This window comes from Nicotiana sylvestris, chromosome 12, assembly GCF_000393655.2.
Source record: "Nicotiana sylvestris chromosome 12, ASM39365v2, whole genome shotgun sequence".
NCBI classification, from domain to species: domain Eukaryota; kingdom Viridiplantae; phylum Streptophyta; class Magnoliopsida; order Solanales; family Solanaceae; genus Nicotiana; species Nicotiana sylvestris.
Window position 1 is genome coordinate 143,331,724 of NC_091068.1, and position 13,307 is coordinate 143,345,030.

A 13,307-nucleotide genomic window follows, 5' to 3' on the forward strand; every position below is an offset into this window, starting at 1 on the left:
TCATAAAGTATCATAACAATAAATATTACAGTTTCAAAAACTCTTTATCATTCACTTCAATAGATCAATTAACTTTTGGCCGCCATTTCCAATTGCATCAACCGTATTTTCCTACACATCAAAAATAAAATTTAAAATTAAAAAGAAACCGATAGATAGCATGCAATATCATACTTGATTGAGGTATTTGAGGTGGAAGCTGAAATTTAGAACAATTGATTTTAGAGAACAAACAAACATTCACATTAAAGCTTCAAAAAATTTCTATTGAACTTGAACTTTTTTGAGAAGATACATGAAAAATTCAAGTTCATATGGCATATAAGACATGTTCTTTCTTGACTTTTCTTCTTACTATCAGAGCATTATAAAAATGGGTAAGTAACTAAACATAGAAACACATATAAACAGATTAAAATGATGAAAGCTTTACTGGAATGCTAACACTTAATATCAAAATGGATGGTGGTGCAACTTCAATGATAACATTGAGGCAATCATTTTGACAGTATTCTTAGAGCTCCACCTGCACAGCTAAACTTCGCTAGTAGGCCTATCCCCCCAATAGCACAAATGCAAGAAAATATACTTATTTTAGCTCTCTAATTTGATATAACTGGTGAAATGAAACTCACCTGAATTTGACATGTTTGAGTTCTCTTTCGCCATCTGGGGAGTACTCTTATAGTGATGAAAACTCTAGGTTGAAAGTTTATCTACAATTGAATGCTCACTATCTATCATATGTAAAATAGAATGACGTTTCTTCAAATTAAATATTTAGTGCAACATCTTAAATAATAAAAATACTGAGAGAAAATAAATGGCTACAAATTCTTAATCTTCTCTCTAACACTTACAAGTAGGATTTATATATTTCAATTAGTTTTATTCAAGCTAAGCTACTAATAGAGCTCTACTAATATCAAATCTGTAAAAGGCAAAATAAAACAGCTCCATAAAATTCCAATCTCTATGAAGTCAAGATTAATAAGAACGCTTCTGCTGTAAGTTAAGATCTTTGCACGCTCTTAAATATTACATATAATTTGAGTATCAAATCCAAATAACGTTGCCTATGTCGTCTTTCTTACAGTCATAGAAAAAATGAACCACACGAACACATCCGACGCATAAATTTTTTAAAATGAAATAGAACGAAAGCAAACGTTTCATAAAAAAAAAAAAACTTATGAAAAAATAAAAGAAAGAAGAGGTATAAAGTACCTGTACTTTTAACATATGTATCTGGATTCTAGCTACTTCCCGGACACATGCTTCACTTTTCTGAGCACAATTAGATAAAGTTCAATAACTAGTCTTAGACAGTCCAGGAACCTTTCTGCCTTGGCTTCATATGAAGTCAATGAGATAACATTACAAATAATTTTGCAAAATACACAGATCTCCCTTTTTACTCTTTCCTTGTGAATGGGTTGGAAAGATTAATAGAATATGTTATTATCAAACTGAAACATCAGTAATGTCATCATCAGTAGCCTGATATCTTAGCATAAACATCACCATGTGAAGATAGATGCACCTTATAATTGCATTGCAAACATTAATGTTCAAGGCGAGAAACTATGGCAAAACACAAAGTGCATAAATACAAGAAAATATTTTATATTCAGCATGAATACCTATACGCTATGCATTTATTGTTCTTTGACAGTCCTTTGAGTTTTTAAAAGAATGAATCGTCTAGAATTAAGTTATTGTAAGTGTTTTTTAGCCTATGTCTGAAGTAAAGAGAAGCGTGAGAGTATAACAATTCAGGACGTAACCACAATTGCTATGTTTTCCAAGTTTCAGGGGTTGCAAGACAAGTTGAGAGGTTTATGCAAGAAAGAAACAAATCTCACATTACCCTATCCTCCCCAAATAACCCACAAAAATCAAGCCTACCACTAAGTCCGCACTCACAACAACAATCCTATCAAATTGTTATAAAACATTATCTAAACTTGTGATGAGACCAAAAGGTCATCACTTGTTTTAAAAGTGAATTCTGTGTTACGAAGCCTCAAAAACCACTTTCGGCATTACCTCGATTTGTGTGCGCAGTCTGGGCGCGTAGCAGGAAAGCCATTATGTGAAAATCTGCGAAAAATGATGAATTTTGACTTTAAAATAAATTAAGTTGACTTCGGTCAATATTTTGAGTAAACGGACCCAGACCCATGATTGGACGGTCCTGGAGGGTTCGTAGGAAAATATGGGACTTGGACGTATGCCCGGAATCAAATTGCGAGGTCCTAATCCTAAGAAATGAATTTTTTAAAGAAAATTATTTTCTGGAATTATTTGAGTTTTGAAAATGAAATGTGTTTAAAATTTGATGGTATCAGGCCCGTATTATGGTTTCGGAGCTCGGTACAGGTCTTATATGTGGTTTAAGTCGAGTATGTGAAATTTGGTAAGAAACGGACTTGAAATGATATGAATCGGACCTTATTTGAGGAAATTGGGAAAATTTGAAGTTCTTAAGAAATTTCATGATTTTGATGCTAAATTCATAGTTGTTAATGTTATTTTAGTGATTTGAATGCATGAGCGAGTTCGTATGATGTTTTTTAGATTGGTGTGCATATTTGGTTTGGAGCCCCGAGGGCTCGGGTGAGTTTTGGATAGGCCACGGGGTGGATTTTGAACTTGAAAAAATTGCAGATTTTCAGTTGGTGTGATCAGGTCTGCTTGCGAAGCCTGGCTCGCAAATGCGAAGAATGGACCTAGCAGCTTGAGTCGCAAATGCGACTATTTTCTCGCAAATGCGAACGGTCACTCGCAAATGCGATGATGACTGGAAAGCTGAGTGGATCGCAAATGTGAAAGTCCAATTTTTTGAGGGGTTCGCAATTGCGAACCCTGGTCACAATTGCGAAACCAGAGACTTGTAAGTTCATAACTTAGACGCATTTCTACCATTTTTCATACTCTTTCAAAACCAAAACACCCTAGGATGATTTTTCAAAGGCAACTTCTTCTCCAAATCAATTGTAAGCGATTTCTAACTAGTTTTCTTCAATCTTTAACATCTTTTCACATGATTTCAACTCAAAATCAATGATTTTTATGGGGGAAATTGGGTGTTTTGGATAGAACATAGGTTTTTCAAAAATTGGGGATTTGGACCTCAATTTGATGTCCGATTTCAAAACAAATTATATATTTGAGTTCGTGGGGGAATGGGTAATCGGATTTTGGTTCGAACCTCGGGTTTTGACCATATGGGTCCAAGGGCGATTTTTGACTTTTTGGGTAAAACTTTAAAAAACTTATTTTCATGCATTAGAATTGATTCATTTAGCGTTTATTGATGTAATTAAGTAACTTGTGGCTAGATACGAGCGAATTGGTGGTAGAATCAAGAAGTAAAGCGATAGTAGAGACTTGAATTGTCTTCGTGGCATCGAGGTAAGTGTTTGGTCTAACCTTAGCTGAGGGATTAAGAGTCGAGTCCTATTTACTCTGTGGTATTTGTCGAGTACGACGTATAGGCATGGTGACGAGTATGTATACGTTGGTGTCAAGCATGCTCGTGAGTCTTCTATTGTGATTATTATAACTTTGTTGTATTATTCATGCTTTGATGATGATTTCTATTGTTGGGCAAAGTTTGTGGAAGTAATTGTGACATTTGAACATTGAGGAGCGTTGGCTCAAGTTGTACAATGAAATGTGAAAGTACAAGCGATAATCGAATCTTTTAGAGCATTGGCTCAAGTTGTGAAGTAAAAGTGAAAAAAGGAAGAGAATCAGTATATTATCACCCTTGCCAGGATATTGTTGTTTTTGATGTTATCTCCCTTGCCGGGATGTTGATGTTTCTTTTGATGTTGTTCCCTTGCCGGGACTTGATTATTGAACTATTGTTCCCTTGCCGGGATTTTTATTGTAATTTCATTTATTCCCTTGCCCTATTGTTTGTGATTGTTGTTTGGGTGAGGAAGAGTGTTAAAGCACGAAGGGTGAAGCCGTGTATTGTTTTTGGTGAGAAAGTGTTAAAGTACGAAGGGTGATACCGTGTATGATTTGTGAGGGAAGAGTGTAAAGCACGAAGGGTGATGATGTGCCGCACGATGTACCATTCCGTGCCGATTATATTGATTATATGGTGAGGACGAGAGTAAAATCACGAAGGGTGATACCGTGAACATTTTCATTACTTGATTGCTTTGGTGAGGACGAGAGTAAAAACACGAAGGGTGATGTCGTGCACTTATTGATTCCTAATTCTTTGTTGATATTTGAGATATGTTGTTTCTTTTAATTACCCGTTGTCTTTCTATTCCAAATTGATAATTCCCCGCAACATGATACTCCTCCCGTACTTGACTGTATATTACTGTTCTTCTTTTCCACTATATTTAGTTAAATTGCACAGGTTTATTTGGTAGTCTGGTCCTAGCCTCGTCACTACTTCGCCGAGGTTAGGCTAGGCACTTACCAGCACATGAGGTCGGTTGTGCTGATACTACCCTCTGCACCATGTGCAGATCCCGGAGCAGTAGCTTTTGGATCGTAGATTGGGTGGCTGCCTTCAGTCCACGCGAAGATCCAAGGTAGTCCTGCAGGCATCCGCAGGCCCTGGCGTCTCCCTCTATCCCTTTACTCCTGTTTCATTTCTTTAGTTCAGAAATAATGTATTTTTTATCTTTCAGACTTTGTATGTATTCTTAGATCGTCTGTGAAACTGTGACACTAGTTCTGGGTGGTTAAGGCTCAAACAGTTGTATTAGATACATATTTCAGATAGTTTAGTGTATTTCTTTCGCTTATTGTAATTTCCGTTGTCTACACGTTATTGCTTTATAATTGTTAAGGAAAATTAAAATTGGTAAAAGGTTAATTTGTTCAAACAGTAGGCTTACCTAGCTCACATTAGTAGGCGCCGTCATGACTCCCGAGGGTAGAAAATCCGGGTCATGACAAAACTCCACGGAACAATTATGAATTGGAGGCTTCGCAAGAATTACATGTACCTAACAGTCGGGAACAAATTATAAAAAGTCTTAATTTGAAAAACCTTCAAATTTCACACCAATTCCTGAAAAGCTCCTTCAAATTGAATTAAGCAATGATTTTAAGCTACCTCTGCAACTCAAAACTCCAAAATTCCAGATCTAAATATCGAAATATATAGAGACTACTTCAACACCCGAGAGATCTACGAATGAACACTAAATGAATACATAAAACAATTATTGAAATATAGATCTGAGAACAAAATGAAAATTGGAAACAAAAACAAGCAAAGGTTTAGGGATTGAATTTTTGTGAGGTTAAGGATCCAAATCAGGAAAGGAGTAAGGAGATACGAAGTATCATAATCAAAATCGAAGACGGTAATGTGTCTTACGGTGAAAGAGGTCCAATTACTCAAGGTAAAGCCACTGCAAATCTGACATGAACTCCACCGAATACATTGAAACATGCCATAGCCGCAACAATAGTCAACGCCGATGACAACATGTCGTCGTGATAGTCCACATCTGAGTCATCGTCGGAATACATTCCACTCTCGTGTCTGAGAGAAAAGGGGGTAGTGGCATTAGTGAGAGCGAGTGGTGAGTCTTTTCTTAAGGTTTTAATTTTTAGTAGGAAAGTTGTGAAAATTTAGCGGGCAATTTTTAGTGGATAAATTATGAAAATTTTAGCGAAAATTTTTGGTGTAAATTTTTTGGGTACCCTTATAACGTGTTGCCTTAGAGTTATAAAAAGAGCACCATTCAAAAGCGTTCCATTACAGGTGTGTAAATGTTGCCAAATATCTTATAATATGGCAACAGTTAAAAAGTGTAGTATTTGTATCTAAAAAGAACGCTTTACAAGCGTTGCCTAAAATTGGTGGCCAAAAGCTCTTAGCAATGACCACTCTTTAAAAAGCGTTGCCGTAAATATTTTTGGCAACATTTTTCGAGCGTTGTCTAATAACTAGCCTTAGGCCACATTTGTTGCAGTGACCAAAATTTTCAATTTTGCAATTCAATATATAACAAATTATGCACACATCAAAAACTGTTTGAATTTGGAAGTTATTTTTGGAAACCCTACCAAATTGCCTCCAAATTCAACCCCTTTTCATCAATTATGCATTTTAACTTAAAATCTTCTTAACTTTTCCATTCAACCCCTTTGTCTCTCTAATTATTTTCAACTAGTACAATTATCCGCGCTTCGCGCGGTAAGTCAGTGAATTTAGAAAAGAAAATTTTAATAACACAAATTTAGATAGAAGAGATAAAATATTTATTTGCTTGGAGACAACTTTTTTCCTCTACTAACAAAAAGTATAAAGAAAGAAAAAAAACGAACTATCCAGTAAGTTGATCCATACAAATCGATCAAAAGGAAAAGAAAATTATTTTTCTTTTGGATTGAATGCTGCTCCCATCAAGGAATATATGTCAGATCCTATTTTGATATTATTTGCTTTCACTGAGTCATGTTATATATTTACTATTATTTAGCCAAGGTTTTAGGTAAGATGAACTGTGGCCTTCTTGATGCACTATGATATATGGTATAATCTCAAATATCTCGCTTCAAAGGTTACTAAGGTTATTTTAATCCTATTATCAAGAGAGAAAAGGAAATCATTTTGTTTAAAACAAGTGAAACAACAACAACAATAACAATTAAAAAGAAAAACAACACTTATAACTATGATATTATAAGTATTTAAATCAGAAAATCACCGGAGAATTGCTTATCATGAATACCATAATTAGAGGACTGACATAAATTAATACAATACTTCTAGTTCAATCACTTTAGTCGTCAAATTTTACGATAAGTTAGGAAATGTAATCAAGATTTTCTTTTAAATCTTGGATCAATGCTCCCATATTCATACGGATGAGTAAACATGAAGCATACCAAACAAACAAACAAACAACAATAACAACAAACCCAGTTTGATCCCAACATGTGGGGTCTGGGGAGGATAATATGTACGCAGACCTTACCCCTACCTAATGCAGGTAGAGAGGATGTTTCCAATAGACCCTCGGCAAGAAGGGCAAGAAGAGGAAGAGGGAAGCAAGGAAGGAAAAAGATGGAAGAGAAAAAGGGGAGATAAAGGATAAGTAGTATCAAATAATAGCAAGGGAATACAATACCTTAGGCGAACAAAATCACATATCGTAACAAAAATCTAAGAATATGAAGGGACATGCACGCTACTAAGCCTATCGGTAAACACTATAAACTACCTACTAACCTTCTACCTTAATCCTCGACCTCCACACCCTCCTATCAAGGGTCATGTCCTCAGTGAGCTGAAGCAGCGCCATGTCCTATCTAATCACTTCTCCCCAGTACTTCTTAGGCCTACCTCGACCCCTTCTCAAACTCTCCATGGCCAACCTCTCACACCTCCAGACAGGGGAATCAATACTTCTTCTCCTAACATGTCCGAACCTTCTCAGTCGCAACTCCGGCATCTTGTCCTCCACGGAGGCTACTCCCACTCTGTCCCGGATAGCTTCATTCTTAATCCTATCTCGCATGGTACACCCACATATCCATCTCAACATCCTCATTTCTACTACTATCATCTTCTGCACGTGGGAGTTCTTGACTGGCCAACACTCAGCCCCATACAGCATAGCAGGTCGAACCACCACTCGATAAAACTTACCCTTAAGTCTTAACGGCACAGTCCTATCACATAGGACACCAGAAGCGAGCCTCTACTTCATCCATTCCGCTCCGATGTGATGTGTGACATCTTCGTCACCCTGTATAATAGACCCGAGATACCAAACAAATACAAAAATAATATATTTCAATAAAAATTGTGACATGAACTAATGTTATTGGCATTACTACCAAAATGATAAGTTCTATAAAGATTTTTTTATAATGAAGTATGAGAATTGGTCTTTGAGAAGCACATCTAACATTCGTTTAAGTTGACCTCTTCCTGAATGCTCAACAATTGAAGTGCATAATTAACATACCATATGTTGTGCCGGGTAAGAGAAAAAGCATCACATTGAGTCCGAAACCTGAATAATGGTATTTTGGACTCAAAATTCCTTTATACAGTTAAAAAAAGTTACATTTCTAACTAAAATGCAGTATTATACTGTGTTTTAGTTTATCCAAAAGTTAGCCGTTAAAGGAAAACGTAGTATAATATCACATTTTAATTAATAATTCATTTTTTAATGTAAAACGCTGTATAATACTATGTTTTATTAAAACGTTGTACATAACGAAAAATTATTGCCAGGCGACTAAAAAAATAACTATCATATATTATTAAGAAAATTCTCCCATAAAAATATGTTAATAGATGATATGTTTGTCAATTTTTTTTAATTTTTACTAACTATATATATTTACTTATAAAAAATATAACAAAGTAAGAGTGAAATAATATCCATGTAAGAAAAAAATCTGACAAAACCGAATCAATCCAAACCGATATAATTGATTTAGTTTGGTTTTGATAAAAATCGAACTAACCCGGTCCATGTACACCGTACCCCTAGTTATTGTCACAAAACATTTTATGCCTACATTTTATGTCATTGTTCTGGTATCTATTGAATTCCCCTTATGTACACAGTGGAAGCTTTAGCATATTTGGAGAATGAAAGTTTTGTATTACAGACTTTACAGGGAATATTTCCAATGAAAAACACATTTTGCTCGCACCAAACCCTCTACAATTTATATTGATAAAAAGAGAAAAAAAAAGTAAAATACAGAAAGAGAGATGAAGCGTGAGTGCCATGAGAAAGAGAGCGTACTTAACTATGCCACGGTATGTAGTGAGTCTTCGATTTTAATTAATCTTTCAGACATAAATGAGAAGGTGGCTAGAAGACTTTATAGCCAATGAACATACACCTTCGTTCATTTTGTCAAAAGAAGATTAAAAAATGAACAGTCACTTTTCTTCATCAGTAGAGAAAATGAAACGGTGGATAACACGTTAAGCCCCTGTATTATATAAATATATAGATTTATTATCTCCAAATCCCAAATCTTTAGCCATAAAAAGAAAAACACAAACTCTATCCTTCTAAGAATTTGGCACCATATTTCGTACTAGAAAACAAGATAAACAAAAATACCTAACTTGCGCCTTCTCCTGTTGATAAACCCTTCCTCTGTTTATCCATTCACAGCAATTCCTCTGCTAATCTCCATAACCTCTGCATTTACAGCGCAATTCAAAGGCTTAAGTTTAATTACTTGCTAAGTAGCTCTATCTTTTTCTTTCTTTTTTCAATGTCGAGAAAAATGGGTGGAGGAGCTGCAGCTGCACTACCGAATGATGTACCATGGAGAGCTGCTTCTGGTTCAAAGCCAATCCCTAAAATTCACTACTCCCCTATTCTTCGTATCCCTCAAAACCCTTATTCCAATTATGCCCTCTCCGTTATGAAGGTTTGTGAGTTTTACACTTGTCTCTCTTGCAAATACTTATAAAGTCTTGACCTTTTAAATGTTTTTTGTGCAGGAGCCAGATCCAATTGGAAGTGGATTGGGGACGGAGGCTATTGTAGAAGCTGCAGGTCCAGATTGCATTGTGCCAGGACAGATTGCACCTATTAAATTACTGGGACTTAAGGTGCTTGTCTTTGTTTCCAAATTTAGTTAAATCATTATTTTTTTGTTATTAATTAGCTCCTATAAAAGGGCAGCCCGGTGCACAAAGCATCCTACGTTCACGCAGGATCCGGGGAAGAGCCGCACTACCCGGATGCAAGCATCAGTGGCTGATTTCACGGCTCGAACCCGTGACATATAGGTCACGCGGAGATAACTAGCTCCTAATAGATCGAAATGAAAAGTAGTGTAAGTTTGAATTTTGTTATTTTCAAAGACCTAAAAAAATTATGTTTCTTTCTGGAATTATGAGTTTGTTGGAGTATGTAGTAGAATTGATAGTTTAAAGAAGGTTTATGCCAATTGGCACTTATGTATTTGAGTTTTTTAATGGGAGTTTATGATTTTGTTTTTATTTTATTTGTAACTTGATTTCGTTGATTAAACAGGATTGTTCCACTATCGTTGAGTTTGATTTTGCATAGCATAGTTTGTAGAGTTGAAACAATAGAAGATTCGAATGAGAAACATAACATGTACATGAGGCGATGCTATTGAAAGGAATTGGACAACTATGTAGTTGTTGCTATTTTCAGCTTGTAGGAGTTTACTATGCTTATCGGAGAGCTTATAAGTATCTCTTTGATTTCGTCTATAAGTATAATGGAAAAGAATCTGCCGTTCAGCTTATTTAATCTAACTGTACCTCTGATCAAATGCTTTCTAGGATTAACTTATGGTGGTCCGTCTAACTACAAATAATTCTGTAGTAAATGATTGAGCTAAATGCAGAGGCGGACCCATGTGTATGGGTGAGGGGTCACCGGACCGCGTAAACTTCGGATGATATCCTGTATATATATACATGTATATACCTTGAAAATGGTTAATTTAAAGTAGTTGGCACCCTGAACACTAAAAGCCTTTAGGGGCCACTGGTTGAGCAGAATAATGTGCCCCGTCGCGTAAAAATTCTGGGTCCGCCTCTGGCTGTATGTATTAGACAATTTCTCTATTACGAATTAAGAGTAGAGGATACCTAACCTTCTTCGACTTATTAAATTCTACCAATAGGCATTGTCAGATAACAAAGATTGGATTGATGCTCTGCCCAGAATTATTGTACTTATAGGAAGGGAATGACGATGTTGCGTATCGGTGCATATGAAGAAGTTCTTTTTTTATACGTATTTATTTTCTTTCTCTTTCTATTAGTTGTTGGGAGGAGGGTTGGAGGAAGGGAAGTTCCCATGGCTAGGTACTTATCAAAAGTAGCTAATCTAATTGATTTCTATAAAGAATTTGCTATATGTGCTAGTTTTTTAGTAGAATAGGTTCTCTTGTAAAAATATGGAAACAGATGATTTAGTAGACATGCTACTTCAAAGAAGTGCAACAACTCCAGAAAGCTCATTGCTTTTGTAGCATACATACAAGATGCTATGAACCAATTACAGATGTTAAGAAACTTTGGCTTCCGTACTGTTGATTAATCACTCTTTTCTTCCAATTTGAATATGCCAGGTCCTCAAATCCCAAAACATGATAAAGGAGGATACATGTATGTACAGACGATTGGGATAACTTGATTGATAATTGTGGTTGAGTCACTCAGTGTGTGAACACTCTTGATACCATCTTGTGTATTATCATGAAATATTTTTTGAGAGAAATATTTGTACCTTTTTAAAATAACAGAAAATCATGCACTACCTCCAATAAACCTCCTCTAGAATTGCCATCTTAAAAGATCAATGCAAAGACAAATGATTAGGGATCTAACTACCTTATCTATAGAATATTTAAACTGGTTTTGTCTTATGCTTGTTCAATAAACCTTATTAAAAATGCTTTTTTTATTTAGTCATTTGTACAAAATATTGTTAAGGATCAAAGACCCTGTGAAAATCATAAGCTTGGATGGAATTTTTGCTATCAAGGGGGAGCTGAGAAGGAAATACAAAATATAATTTTACATGTGACATGTGAAAGGTCCAGAGATACTTAATTCCTATATCCTGAAGTGAAAAATGAAAGTTTGATGGATCAGTTAGTAACACTACCAATTTATTTGTCTCTGCTCCATTTAATCTGTGAACTACAAGGCCTAACCTCCTGGCATGGTAGGAATTAAAAATTAGGGCATATGAACAGTAGAGAATCTGTGCGTGATTATATCTTTTTCTTCCTCCGTTCCCTTTCAGTTGAAGCTAAAAGACATTTGATGCTTCTCACGATAGTTGCCACCTCATTGAAGGCTTTGTGAGTTTGGTTTGAGTGTTCATCGATTGGGTGGATCTATATGCTTCGGGGTGGTGAGACGATGTGTATATGTTTTTGGACTTTCAGTTTCAGGTGAAAGCGGCTATGCTATTTAATTTCTTAAATCTTATTCCCCCAAGCTATAACTGTCACTACCTTGTCAAACTATATTGTCTCAATTATTTCTGGTTTTGTCTTCAGCCTCTTCATTATGTTTTAGCTTTCAGTATTTTGCATTTCCAATCAACTTCCTTTATGCATGTAGGTGTGGCCCATTGAAGTCGACTTGAAGTTTATGGAACCTATTGGACGAGAACTTAAGTCGGTTGGGAAGGTAATACTGCTTTGTCTAGTTTAGTTCAATTGACTAAAGTTGACATGCTCTTTAAGGAGATAAATCTATTGATTGAGTTAGATTCTGTGGGAGCATACTAGTTTGGTTAGTAACTATATTACTTCCAGTAAAATAGTTTGTATATTCTACTTATGCAAAATGTGTTAACTGCACGATAAAGTTATTTTACATTTTTTAAACTGTGCTGTGTTAGCTTACAAATTGCAAATGAGTAGCTCCTAAAAACCGATAGGTCACCAACGTACCTGTGCACTTGTAACTCAATGAATTGTATTACTCAAACAAGAGGGAACATAGGCAGAATGGCTAGAACGCAAAGTGGTGCTTAGCTATATACACATTTTGCATACAAAAAACTGCAACTGCATCTGTACATACCTAAGCTTGATTATTACTTTTACTATAAGTTTGGCCAACTTATCTATGAAAGACATAAAACACTGCTCTTCCCTTTCTGTCTGATTGGTGAATACTACATAAAAAGTTGATTCAACATTTTACAGTAGGTTCAAGTATGCGCATACAGATGTTTAATTCTTTAAATACGCACATATGATGCTGGTTTCGTGCATACAACTGCTAGTGTTTGTACCAAAGTTCTGTTTTACCTTTTATCACATGGTTCTTGTTTTCATATTTTGCAGTTTATGGATTCAGCAGTTAATCTTATGAACAAATCTTTCATTGATCGCTAGTGTTTCCATTGGACTGGCTGGAGTTCACCACAGTCTACTATCTACACGAGGCATGTAAAAAAACTGGTGAAGTGGGTTATAGAGATCAATTTTTCCAATTAGTCCTGTTGATGTCCCTCCTTTGAGGCCCTCCAGTTGTATTTTAACTGGTAATTGGTTGTATATTACATAAAGTTGTGGCATTTGAGAAAAAAGTGAACTATATTTATAGTCATATGATATGGAAGTTTAGTGCCAAATTCATGACCTGAACAATGGATAATGGAACTGAAAGATGGAAATATGGTGAAAGTTTTGAAAATAGAATGTGTGTGAACTCCCTATATTAAGAGTCGTTTAATATATAAAATAGCTTTTTCGTGAGATATACTAAGAGGATTTGTGAGCTTGTATTGATGATTATTTGTCACGAGACACACCATTTG

At 35.5% G+C, this 13,307-nt stretch overlaps 1 protein-coding gene across 1 annotated transcript; it reads left to right on the forward strand.

The window, feature by feature from the left end:
- The first annotated feature begins 8,878 nt into the window (after positions 1-8,878).
- Positions 8,879-13,247, forward strand: LOC104242625 (uncharacterized). Its single transcript, XM_009797724.2, has 4 exons — positions 8,879-9,408; positions 9,482-9,592; positions 12,098-12,166; positions 12,832-13,247. The coding sequence occupies exons 1-4, from the start codon at positions 9,250-9,252 to the stop codon at positions 12,880-12,882; spliced, it is 390 nt and encodes a 129-aa protein (XP_009796026.1). The 5' UTR covers positions 8,879-9,249; the 3' UTR covers positions 12,883-13,247.
- The last annotated feature ends 60 nt before the right edge of the window (positions 13,248-13,307 follow it).